General features: G+C 36.3%; 1 protein-coding gene across 1 annotated transcript in view; it reads right to left on the minus strand.

The window, feature by feature from the left end:
- Positions 1-13,752, minus strand: part of LOC135466034 (CD109 antigen-like) — a 55,227-nt gene that overhangs the window by 22,670 nt on the left and 18,805 nt on the right. The window contains exons 2-3 of the mRNA XM_064743423.1: positions 2,521-2,674; positions 204-358 (exon numbers count right to left, since the gene is read on the minus strand). Coding sequence (XP_064599493.1) covers positions 204-358; positions 2,521-2,591 — 226 coding nt within the window. The 5' untranslated portion in view covers positions 2,592-2,674. The remainder of the gene's footprint in view (positions 1-203; positions 359-2,520; positions 2,675-13,752) is intronic.

Genomic DNA, 13,752 nt, shown 5'->3' on the forward strand with positions numbered 1-13,752 from the left:
GTGACCATGTAAAGCTAATTATGAGCGATGCTTTAATCTATTCCAATATCACACACAACACTATTGGCAAATTCAAAGGTATTTAAGTTAGAAAAAAAAAGAATTTCAACATACACGAGTCACTCATAAAGCAATCTAAAACGACGTCAAAACATATACAAAAGACATACATATGTATATATACATGACAAAACTGCACATACCACTCAAAACGGTAGCGTCCTGTACTGCTATGACTTGCCCAGTATTGTTGTTCACGATTGAAACCGTCACGCTTAATTGAGAATTTGACAAACTGGCAACTGATGCTTCGTAATTTGTTCCTGGTCGAAACGAATCCAGGCCGGTAAACAGTATGCTTGAGGGTAGCAAAAACAAGAACAGTTCAAACATTTGTATTATATAATCATGTTTCAAAAATATGTCCGCTTCAACTTTTAAATTAAGAAACTGACAGTTATTTCACAATAAAAATCTCCAAGTGTGAAATACATTTCCCTTTAAACTCAATTTTTTCAAGTGACATATTTTGCTTTCTTCTGATTCGTTCAGAACAGAGGGACTTTTCTTTATCAATTCCTTATCAGAAACACTGAAGTGTTGGCATCAAAAGAATAATTTTAAGGCCTTTACATGCATTTTACAGCTCCTTCCTGGTAAAATTCAGGTGAAATACAGTAGGTTATAATTTACAAGGCCTTGGTTAAGCATTAGTTAAAAACAGCATTTACATGTACATTCAGAGACTACATGATAAAAATCAAAATAACGGAACAAAGGATTAAAGTCCAGAAATGACTTTCGTCATCCCTCAATTATGGCAGAAGTAACACATCTACCTGTATAATCAGTTCAATTGCCATTATGCTTTAATACTTCCAATTTTCCCTAACTTTGCCATCTTAATTTTGTCAAATTAGGGCGTCTCAAAGACAATGAGGAAACCAAGCTGAGCCTGGCTGGGGAAAACCAATGAACATTCACAAGTTACTGTCAGACCTAAGCTTCAAATGTACAACCGGAAAGAGAGGCAGTGTGAGGTGGACCTGAGCTCACAGCGGCTGCATTGGTGGAAAGCAGTGCTGTGCTAGCATTCTAACAACACGGCCACGGAGGACCTTATTTAATAGCTTATATATATATATATATATATATATATATATATATATATATATAACCGTATATCATTTACACAGCTTTCTTTGGATATACTTATGCCTCTCTACAATGTCAACCTTTATTTACTTGTTTACGTAATTTATATATTTGTCGGGTTTTTACTTAATGCCACATTAAAAACTACATCTACATCAAATTAATACATCTGTTTATCATGCACACCAATATTTTCCCCAAACTACTCATTAGCTTTTGCAAAGCTTGTAAGATGTATCAGAAACAAGAAAAATCAGATATGCAAACAACTTCAATTATGCATACTGGCAACCCTGCAACTAACAGGAGCAGGTAAGCAAGTTGAACTACAACAACAAAGCAAATTTTGAGCTTTGTTAATTAAGTTTGTCTCCATCCGAAAGAAAATCTAATCTCTGCCAGACTTTTGCATGGTATTTTATTGTGATAAAGATGCTTTTGTGATCTGTACACTTGAATCAGTGACAGAAGATGTAGGCACAAAATGTGTCTTTCGCCAACTGTTCTTTTGATTTTAACCTCCATACACAGAAGATTTCTATAAAGGACTCAGACTCTGATTGTGTCTGTTGAAAACTAACGCAATCGGAGTTACAAAACTTTTGTTAAAAAAATTCTGTATCAGTATTTTGACCCACAATTTAAATAGTCTACATCCATGTATCGTCTGAATGACTGCTGGAGTGTACTGCAAGATGTCATGGTACACAACATACTTGAACATTATTTGTGATGTGATTGGTGTTTTACTCTGTACTCAAGAATATTTCACTTATACAACAGCAGCCAGCATTATGGTGGGAGGAAACCGGGCAGAGACCGGGGGAAAACCCACAACCATCCGCAGATTGTTGGCAGACCTTCCGACTTACAGCTGGAGAGGAAGCCAGCATGAGCTGGACTTGAACTTCTGGGTCATTACACTGCACTAGTGCGCTAACCAGCTGAGCCACGGAGGCCCCGACTTAAACATTATTAAATAGACTGCAACAGATTTTGTGACGAAGACATTAACACAACTAGTATATATAAATGCTTTATACAAATATCTGTGGTAGATCAGAGCAACAATTCAGTCGTAAATCGAAAGAAAAAATGAAAATAAAATACTTTGTAATGAAAGTTATGCAAATAACTATTTACTTTACAGTTGAAATTATATGATTAACTGTAAAAAGAAAAAAACAAATTAACTAACCTGATTCACTCACCGACTTTACGTTTTATTCATGCTGGATTGAAATGGATGAGTAAATGTATATCAGACAAATAAATTAACCGAAGCCCGGTAAATGTGTACAGAGCTGACACACCAATTCCTATTCTGATGTACATGACTGATATCTTAACTTTAGTAGCACTCACCTTTGTGCCTTGGCATGCAGGACGATAAGGCCTAGAAGAGCCAGTAAAACATGCTGGGGGTTTCCCATCATGAGCAGCTAGCTTCGCTCCACCTCTGTATTACACCAAATATTTATTTAAGTCTGTAACTTGAAACACCACTTCCAAATTCCACCTGCAAGTAGAGAAGATATTACTATAAAGTCTATGATATACATCACCTACCCTAAACGACATAAAATTTTGTCCACAAAAATGCAAAAAAATGTCACAAAATGGTATTTTTCGTGTTGAGAAAATGACAATTTCCCAATATAATATCATCCCTTGTTCCAAGCAAACCTTAAAATACCTTTCTAAAATCAACAGAAGTCTCGGAATCAAGAAAAATTTTAGTCATGGATGACACTTAGAGTTATTTAGGGCACGTATCGTAGTGGCATCACTCCGATAAAACCAATGATGTTCAATTTTAACAAGGGTGTTTTGGTTGTTGTTTTCTTTTGTCAATAAACCAAGCTCCAAAGGGCATTACAGCCGAGGAATAATCTAACTGCTTCTCTGGCATATGGTGTCACAATTTTAAGGCAGTTCTCTAAAACAAATTATTTTTATATTAAAGGTAACTAGAGAGTAGAGCCTGGTTTATAATCAGATACCAATGAGTGTGAGAATGAAATCTTTACCACACCTTAAAGTTGATTGTAGTGAGAGAAATGCTTTTGTGACCAACACACTTGAATTACTGGTTACTGAGACACCAGTATAATGAATTTTCTTTACCCCGAGGACATCTGAACCTCTGTTCCTTACATTTAAGGTCTCTGTATCAAGGTCATATATGGTGTGTGTTCCCACCTTTGACAGGAAAAAAAATGATATTAACTGGCGCAATATCTGAGTGATAATTGAAACAATTCTCACCAGAAGATGCATAGTTTGTTAATAAAACAATGTACCGTATTTCATCTAATAATAACATTTTGCTTTAATAGTTTAACATTCATCCACCTTATAAGGCCACTTAAGAGTTTTTTGGGCGAAATTTGATTTCGATCTCTTATCATAACAAAATGAGTGTTCATTTCAAAATTATGTATCTGAAAGTGCATTTTTAGAGGCCAAACTTAAGGTAAAATACCGTACCTGTATGTACATACAACCCACCGTTATTTTGTCTGTCAATGTCATTAACTTATAAGCATCTCTGTCAAAGTCATATGTTATATATTTAGTGTCAGTATCATGAGCTGTCATGTCTTGGAGTTTAACATTGTACTTGATAATTCTTCAGTCATATGATAACAAAGAGTCATTAGGTGTGTTCACATGCATATATATTGATATATTGTACACTGTGAGCCCATGCAGCCAAAGTGCTGCCAAAACTAAAGCAGCATGCCGAAGACACCAGACATGACAGCTCATGATACTGACACCAGGCCAACCAGTCACGTTTCTTTGCTCTAAACTCTCACTGCTCAGTGCCAGCGAGGCAGCAACAAGTACCACTTTTAAAGTCTTTGGTATGACCTGAATGGGCTTTGATCCGGAGGTCTCCCAACTTCTAGGCAGATGCTGTAACCATAAGGCCACCGAAGCGATCTATTCACATGTACATATATATATATATATATAATGCAGAAACCTATGTCTATTGTTATCAAAATGAGGCACAAATAAATTAAGTCACTGTAATTCTTCTAATTTTGGGGATATCTGGTCTATTTGTTTCAGCCAATACACATGTGATTGTAACAGCAATATTCATTTTTTTCTTTTCTTTTTACAAGGTTATAGTTCATGTAATGAACAACATATAAATATCTTTACTTTTCAGCCAAAAAAAAAAACCGAGAGAAATATAAGTTTTTGCTTTCAGCACAACTGATATCAATCCCAAAAATGAAAAGAATAACAGTGTATTACATTAATATTCTGAGTGCTTCACTTTTACACTTTACTCATGCTAGTTTGAAATGAATGAGTAAACATCCATCAGGCAAAATTAACTGAAGCCTTGATGATGTTCACCTATATAACACAACCTTCTCTGCACACAAACGTGTACATCAGGCTACAAGTATTCCTGACCTCTCAATTAATACTTGCTGAAGCCTTGATGATGTTCACCTATATAACACCACCTTCTCTGCACACCAACATGTGTACATCAGGCTACAAGTATTCCTGACCTCTCAATTAATACTTGCTGAAGCCTTGATGATGTTCACCTATATAACACCACCTTCTCTGTACACCAACATGTGTACATCAGGCTACAAGTATTCCTGACCTCTCAATTAATACTTGCTGAAGCCTTGATGATGTTCACCTATATAACACCACCTTCTCTGCACACCAACATGTGTACATCAGGCTACAAGTATTCCTGACCTCTCAATTAATACTTGCTGAAGCCTTGATGATGTTCACCTATATAACACCACCTTCTCTGCACACCCACATGTGTACATCAGGCTACAAGTATTCCTGACCTCTCAATTAATACTTGCTGAAGCCTTGATGATGTTCACCTATATAACACCACCTTCTCTGCACACCCACATGTGTACATCAGGCTACAAGTATTCCTGACCTCTCAATTAATACTTGCTGAAGCCTTGATGATGTTCACCTATATAACACCACCTTCTCTACACACCCACATGTGTACATCAGGCTACAAGTATTCCTGACCTCTCAATTAATACTTGCTGAAGCCTTGATGATGTTCACCTATATAACACCACCTTCTCTGCACACCAACATGTGTACATCAGGCTACAAGTATTCCTGACCTCTCACTTAATACTTGCAGGAGCCTTTCAATATACATATAACAATGTACATGTACGCATATATTATTAATTAAGGCCTTGAGCTACCATATACATGTATATACAGATAACTATGTATCATAAATACCTTGGTTTATACAGTTATTTTTATCCAAGTCGAACATACAGTATCAGAACGTTGAAGATTTCTCATAAATGTACATTCGGGGGGGCCTCACTGGCTCAGTTGGTTATAGCGTGCTAACGCAATGTAATGACCCAGGAGCCTCTCACCAATGCGGTCACTGTTTGTTCAAGACCAGCTCATACTTGCTTCCTCGTACGTGGGAAGGTCTGCCGGCACCCAGCGGATGGTCCCGTAACATGCGGATGAGTTTTCCCCGGGCTCTGCTCGGTTTCCTTCTACCATAATGTTGGCCGCTGTCGTATAAGTGAAATATTTTTGAGTATGCCGTAAAACACCAATCAAATAAATAAATAAATCAAACGTACATTCACATGGCCCATTTTATATGATACACATTTCCAAATGATAAGTCACTGATTTACATATACAATGAGAATGATAAACATGCAATAAAGAGACAAAAGCTTAATGCTTTGAGATGATAATATCCGTTTTTACTGAATGGATGTTAACAGTTCTTTTTTTGTTCGGTTCTTCACTTTTTTTTTGTTTTTTGGAGTAGTAATTTTGGATAAATTTAACTTTTCTTGAAGAGATTACAAAATGATACGTATCTACTTTTAGTGCCAGCTACGGAAGCTTTTCTTCAAAGAATCTTCATAACACACTGACTTGACTGAGATAGTAATGCATGTTTCCTTATAAACAGGTTTGAGCCTTCAGAATAATGTGTACATGGTTCTATATATGTATCAAGGTGAACAACAAAACCAAAACTGTCACATGAACAAAATGGTTCACATAAAACTCGAATGGTACTGGTATGCAACTTGCCTTCATGATGCAATGTACCAGGTATGAAGCAACAAATAAATAATTCCTAAAGACAGTATTATCGTTTTATAGGGATTACACTTTCTGAATATATAGCACAGATTCTAGTGCTGAAATTTGGCTGAGACCACTGCGGGTTTCGAGCCAGCGACCTCAGAGTCAGGCACCTAACCGACAGCAATACATGTCAACCGTCTAGACCACTCGACCAACAGGCCTTCCACAAAAATGGAAGGTAGTTGACCAGTAGACTTTACAGCGAACATGCATTACCCCTCTGATGATCACAAACGACGTCACTCCCTTAGGTGAATATATCAGATAGGTATAGATGTCATTTAGAAAGTGGATTAAGTAACAGTATTATCGTTTTATAGGGATTACACTTTCTGAATATATTAGCACAGATTCTATTGCTGAAATTTGGCTGAGACCACTGCGGGTTTCGAGCCAGCGACCTCAGAGTCAGTGTAATCCCTATAAAACGATAATACTGTTACTTAATCCACTTTCTAAATGACATCTAAGTCCTAAAGACAACAAAAAGGATACATGAATTTATCGAAACTGCGTTCCAAAGGGTAGCTTCATTGTAATCTGTAACTTCTTATCGTGAAGATTCATACCAAGTTTCAAGTAAATACAATATATGACTTTGAGAAAGAAAAAGTCGAAAATATGACAATACAGTTGGCATAAGTGTGAGGCAAATACCAACTGAACAATGCAAATTAGGATTTTTATATGTAAGTTGCCATGGTGAAGCCAGGCAGGCAAGATTCAGTTCAGTAAGAAGAGCCATTTGGAAAAAAAATCCATGCAACTAACTCTGGTGATGGATGGACATACAATTAAACAAACTGATGAAGTGACAAAAGAGGTGTAGTGTGTAGTTGCCCCCAGTACTGGTACGGGCTAACAAATGATCACAAAATACCAGCAGCTGTCAAGCGCATCCATCATGGAAAACATCTACATGTGCGATCTATACAACAAAACAGCAGGGAATAACGCAATTCTTCTACATTTTGGGACACTTGGTCTCCTTGCTCATATACCGTATGTATGTAATAATGACAGGCATACAACAATTTCTCATTTTTAGCATGGTTATACCATGGGAAAATATAAAACCATGTATCATTACCTTTCTGAAAAAAAAACTGAGACAGAAATTCAATTTTTTGCCTTAAGCACTCATAATATCTTTACTGAAAATTTGAAGAATTTCAGTGTGACATGACACGGCTTACCAGTATTATCTACATGTACATGCTAGGCAGCAGATAGTAGAGATTCCAATAAGAGGACTCAAGAAAAAAAATTCTGCTTTAACTTGCTACTAAAGTACTATAAAAGTGATTCCTTACACTACAACCATAATTTCATGTACAAAGCCATTATACAGAAGAGAAAAATATTAAAATTCACCAGACAAATCTATTCAGCCAATATACATGCATAACAATTGTCACTACCTTCAAAATGTTGTAAAATCACTATTTATTTATTTATTTGATTGGTGTGTTACGCCGTACTCAAGAATATTTCACTTATACGACGGCGGCCAGCATTATGGTGGGTGGAAACCTGGCAGAGCCCGGGGGAAACCCACGACCATCCGCAGGTTAAATCGCTGTTTAAAAGGAATGAACAATAATAGATCTGTGTTTAGTTAACTTCCTAAAATCAAGACTGTGAACGCTAACTGTAGACCTTAATTTAGCACTCGTACATTTTGTCAAGTACTCTGATGGCTATCATTAAGCCAGCATTCATCCCAGCTTTAATCAAGTGAAAAAAATAGATTTTCAATTGCACTTTTTAATCTGGAACTCTCTTTTAAGCACCACTGGAAATGTTCAAGGCAGCTATGTAACACTATGATTAAATATAATATAAAGATCACCACATATATTTTAAAAAATGCCCCCAAATTGAGTTATATAACAGAGAAAATAATGAATGGACAGACAAAATGAATTGCAAATCTTTATCTCTCATATCTTAAAGAGACTGGCCTGAAATGATACAGCGGTAGAATTGCTCATTGTTTTATTTTATAACTGAATTGCAATCTTAGTTCCTGTGTATAGTTTTTTTAAAAGCTTTCTGTAAAAACTCAGAGTAGAGCTTTGGGATGAGTAAGTGATCAGAGAGTCTACAACTGTCTCACTGTTAGCTGTACTGGCACAGGTTTGAGTAAGGAACTGAGGTACACCTACAGTACAGTTTATAAGGTGGACTAGACAGCCATGGGTTTATACTGTTCACTAGTCTCTAGCTTTTTCTTGAAATATATTGTCAGGAATGCAAAAACAAATTAAACAGCAACATTTGCTGTTCAATGGAGACAGATTCACCCTAAAGTTTATTCTTAGGATCAGACTGGAAATAGATTCAAGTTTATATCTGGCTGAGGTTATCATACAGTTAACAACTGTCCCAGTGTCCCAATCTCCTTTCAGTCTCTTGACAGGAACATGTTTCAAGATAAATGTACCTGTTACAAGACTGTGTGTACCTGTCCTTACACATAACCATTTTGATGAGATTTTCATGTACATGTATCTAATGAAAAGATACTAACCAAATTCTTAAACCATTTCACATACTGTATATGACAAAGGTTGAACATTCAAGGAAAATTTGCTCACATAAAGTGTAATTTTATCATTCTACACAGCACATTGCCATCAGAAATAAAGTCATAATCACCTTACAAACATGCAAAAAGGTTGAAAAATGACAGCTCATGCATCTTCAGTGAAAATGTTCTACTGCTGGACAAGAGACATTTTGGAGAACATTTAAAAAGAGATACATCGCTAACAGAGTAAGAAGATCGAGGTAAAGGATTGAGGGCTTGTGCAGCCTATGCGTAAAGCTGGCCCTGTCCAGAGGTATAGCGTCAACTTGACAAACACTCATGTTGACAGAGAATCTTTCAACATAACCTTACCTTTCCGGTCAAACAAACTATCAGCTCAGAAACAACTCCTGTAAATCTTCTTCAGGCTGAAGGTAGACCTGAGCCACTATAAACAATTCGCTGTTAAAGTTCACAGTTGTCCAGGTATTACGACTTATAACCAAGTAAAACTTTGAATGTTCCCAGTGGGTGATCTGTGAATGTGTGCTCTTGTGAACCGACAGAGAGGTTTATTCAACCGTGAACAAAGCGTGCACACAGATACACAAATAGACGCAGAGTCGTACCATCTAGTGCTGGTCATACATTTTCAATCCCATTCTTCTCTCCGAGGAAGCCTCATTGATCGACATTTAATTTGAAAGAGGCTAACCATATAACACAATCACATAAAAACAGAGCATGTATGAAGCTTTTCATACAGTTACTTTCATATTTTGTCTGCTTTTTCACTGAAGTATACCTATCTGACTATTATATTAATTCACAACATGCGATTAATCTATGTCCACCCAAAATGGATGAATAGGTGCATACGGAGAAGGGCATTAAGCATCTCTGCATGTAAACAATGAAAGCATACCAGGGGCCTCAATATGGGAGTGTACATGCACAGCTATTGACACATGTTTACAGCTTCCACATCACATGTAGAGAATAACTCCTAAATTTTTTAACTGAAACATCTTTGTCCTAGTTTTACAATAAAAAAAAAAAAGTTTGAACCCATGACCTGAAAAACACGAAATCACCAAAATATTCATGAAAACTAAATGTTTTATCGACATATCATGGAAAATTTAACAGTTGTATTTCCAAAGAAAAGACACAAGAAGACAAACAGGTGTTCTTTTGGATAAAATGTTTGGTTTTTATTATGTTAGACAACTCTACACAGAGCAGAAGTTAACATGACAAGTTCGTACACATAGATTATAGCTACATAACTACGTAATGGTAACAGTTGTGCTGTTTTCAGGCAAGTTATTTGCATCATTCACCGGCAACAGAGTGTCTCTTTGGAAACTTGTCTTTCATCTAATTGAGAGCAATTGCAGTCTAGTCAAAATTAAATTTTGAAAGTGTATGAAATTTTCTGTAACACATGAATCGATCGTTTGTGATAAAGAAACTTCACAATTTTTTTTCAACGCTCTCTAAACACCCACAGACTTTCATGCAGTCAGGCCTATGTATCACTACCAAATCATCATTTAATATAATATATGTCAACAGATCATATTTGTCCATTGATTTGTTCCTATTATTGATATGTATTTCTCACTTCTTGTGGAAACATACATGTATGTAAATTAACCTCTCAAACAATGGACGTAAATTCATGTTGGGCATTAAAGGACAAGACAGCACTTGGTTAAAACACATTTTGAATCGAAAGTCGGATCCTCAACCTTTACTCAAGTATCATACTTTACTATTATAATGAGATTTCACCAAATAACACGTGGAACAAAATGACAATACTGCACAAATGGCTGGTGTGAGTCCAGGCAGTCATGTTGAGAATTTTATCCAATCAAACACTTTGCTATCAGATTGTGCAGCCTAAGCTGTGATGTATAGCCTTTACCCATTCACTCCATGAAGTGACATATGAAAACACAGAACTACTGCATAAGGAATCATTTTGGGGTCGTTTACAGCGATTTGGTTACGTGTAGCCGAATGGCCATTTCACAAAGTATTGTGGGGCAGGTCTGTATCGTTTAAGAACCACCACAGACATAAAATCAGTTGATTTACAAGCAGTGTAATATATTCAGCGATGGTATTAGAAATGATGCCAGACAGTAGTATACCATCTTGGCCCAACTGCATTCATCTACCCAAATACATTTTTTGTTATTCATTTTAGCACCGAGTCAGCAGTTTCTAAATAACAAATATCAGTCAGTGCAAAATTAATTAGGGGTGCCAAAGGTTTATGGGAATAAAAGGTATCTCACCAGACAATGCTTATTCTTGTGATGACATTTTTTTCTCTGAATATCTTAAAACTGAAGAATTCGTCTTTCTCGCATACAAGGGATGTTTTTTTTCTGTTTTCCTTTATAAAATACAGTAAAATTATTGAAAGTCCATGTTCAAGACAAGGTGCTTTCTCTGATGTCTGTGATAACTAGGTCAGCACTGCTTACAACTTACTGTAGAAGCAAAACTGAAGTATAAAATTCAGCCACAGACGATATCAGCCTCAGTGGTGCTTAGATTGATTTCCATTTGTTTCAGAATTGAACATGAGTCTAGTTGCACAACAATCCTATTGTAATTCGGTAAACATTTAATAGAGGTCAAAATCACCAACATATACGAACCAGGCATGCCCTGGCCTTGCATCTGCAGCTAAGCTATTTAAACAGGGTCGCTGGAGTTCCTTTAAATGATATAGTAGGCCTACTGTATCAACACTTCAAGCAGTGGAAGAAATATTCTTCCAATATCTCCAATAATAAATAAATATACTTATCCCTTGCGCCTTCATTGCCGAAAGTTCACAAGATTTAATATTTTGGATGGTAGTCATTAGTCAGGTACTGTCTTTCACGTTAAAACAGTCCTAATATTTCAGCATAAAATCTTGTTACTTCACAACCAAGACAAACAAATAAGACACACTAAATTTGCACAAAAATTAAATATTACCTATATTTTAAATAAATATAAGTATATAAATTATGCTTATCCAACAGAAATTAGTCATATCTTTGCAAATGTATCCTCTGTGCAAATGTACCCCCTGTGCAAATGTATCCTCTGTAATAACAATGTCCTCAAATTATATATTCATCAAAGTTTGATGTACATAAACCTACTCTTACAGAAGTCCATACTTACATGTACACAGACTAATTGGAACCAATTAAAAATTTCATAAAAATTACTTAAATGTATTAACCCCTTAATTGGTACACATACATAAATGTACACGTACAAAAGACAACGTTTATCCATATGTCTTTGCTTTCAGGCATCCGTACATACACGCACATATGGGAAGCATTATCTGCCCTATTTACACACACACTTGGAAAATAGTATTACATGTACTAGCCAAAGAGATTTGTCTTTAAACAAATCTTATTCCCAAAACATTGTCTGTTTGTGGATGATAAAATAAACTGATGATTATGCATACTTTGTATATATCTGTACGCATGCAAACACCATGTTCTATCTACCATATGCCACTTCATGACCTGACGATAACTTACAGGTCACTGTTATGTGGTCGCACAGCCATCCCAAAATCATTTTATCAAAATCATTCAATTGTGAACATTGACGTGAACCATGACTGGCTTCTGTAGCAGCAGAGAGATTTCAATCTCATATGGGGGCAGGGGCGGGGGTGATTTTCCAGTGGCTGAGTATTCTGAATTCTAGCCAGGTCAGGTATTCCAGAGTCATATGTACATGTAAGTGGATCAGTGTTGTCAACAAAGACAAGCAGGCTGGACGATATCAAGACCTGGGGTCTCTGAACAGTCCACTTGTACACATAGATAAAGTAAATATGCACGTATATGTAGGACATCATGCATGTAAGATGATATATGTATATGATGGTAGGATTTTGATGGGGGGTGGGGTGATCGGGGGGGGGGGGGGGGGGTGGGGTGGTGCTGTAGTGAATTAAGATTCAGGATAACTCTAAACATTTCATCAACACTTGCACCTATGTATACATGAACAGGTATGAATAATAACTCCACAACAGGCCAGTTTAGAACAGCACATTGATAAACAAACTTGCAGACTGCTCAATACTGAAAGTACATGTACATGTATCTGGTTTAGAATATTGGAATACTGGCACACAACAAATGAGTCCGCTTATATGAACAGCTTGGGAGTTTTCACCTGGCCTAAAGCAACCTGTGAATGAAACTAAAAGTATGTACACATGTTCTCTAATTTTTCTGTATTTTTTCAACCTGTTGGCATGTAAAAGATGGTGTTTGTTTTGGCATTCTGTTATAAAACAAAATACCCGACTCACTGTATTTTGACTTATTTCTGATTGAAGTTGAAAATCCCGCCAGCCAAATTGAACACATAAATCATCACGACAGATCAAATAGTTGTTAACAAATGTTATGTTGCCTGAAAATCACATAAACATCACAAGATTTATTTTTTTCACCCATAATCACAAAAACCCATCACATATGTACATGATAAGTGGATTAAAATGTACTGTGTATATATGTTATTCACCATGAACTTCAATTTTAGCATGTGTATATACATCCATGCACGCTTGGGTTTTTGCGTCGTACGTTTTGCTTTTTTTGAGTCATATGATGACGAGTCATCAGGCGTGTGTACATATATTGCGACTTCTTGTGGCAGGGTCCATGCCGCCACAGTGCTGTGGCCTCTGAAATATCATAACAATAAATAGCAACCATGATAATTTAAGACACGCCTACATAATAAGTTTAATAGTCAATCCCATGCTCGATGTAATGTCAGATATACAGTATGAACGGCTTCAATTTTACCCAAGACAGCAGCATTTAATAATAAATACTTCA

The sequence above is a fragment of the Liolophura sinensis genome, chromosome 5 (assembly GCF_032854445.1).
Source record: "Liolophura sinensis isolate JHLJ2023 chromosome 5, CUHK_Ljap_v2, whole genome shotgun sequence".
Taxonomy (NCBI): Eukaryota; Metazoa; Mollusca; class Polyplacophora; order Chitonida; family Chitonidae; genus Liolophura; species Liolophura sinensis.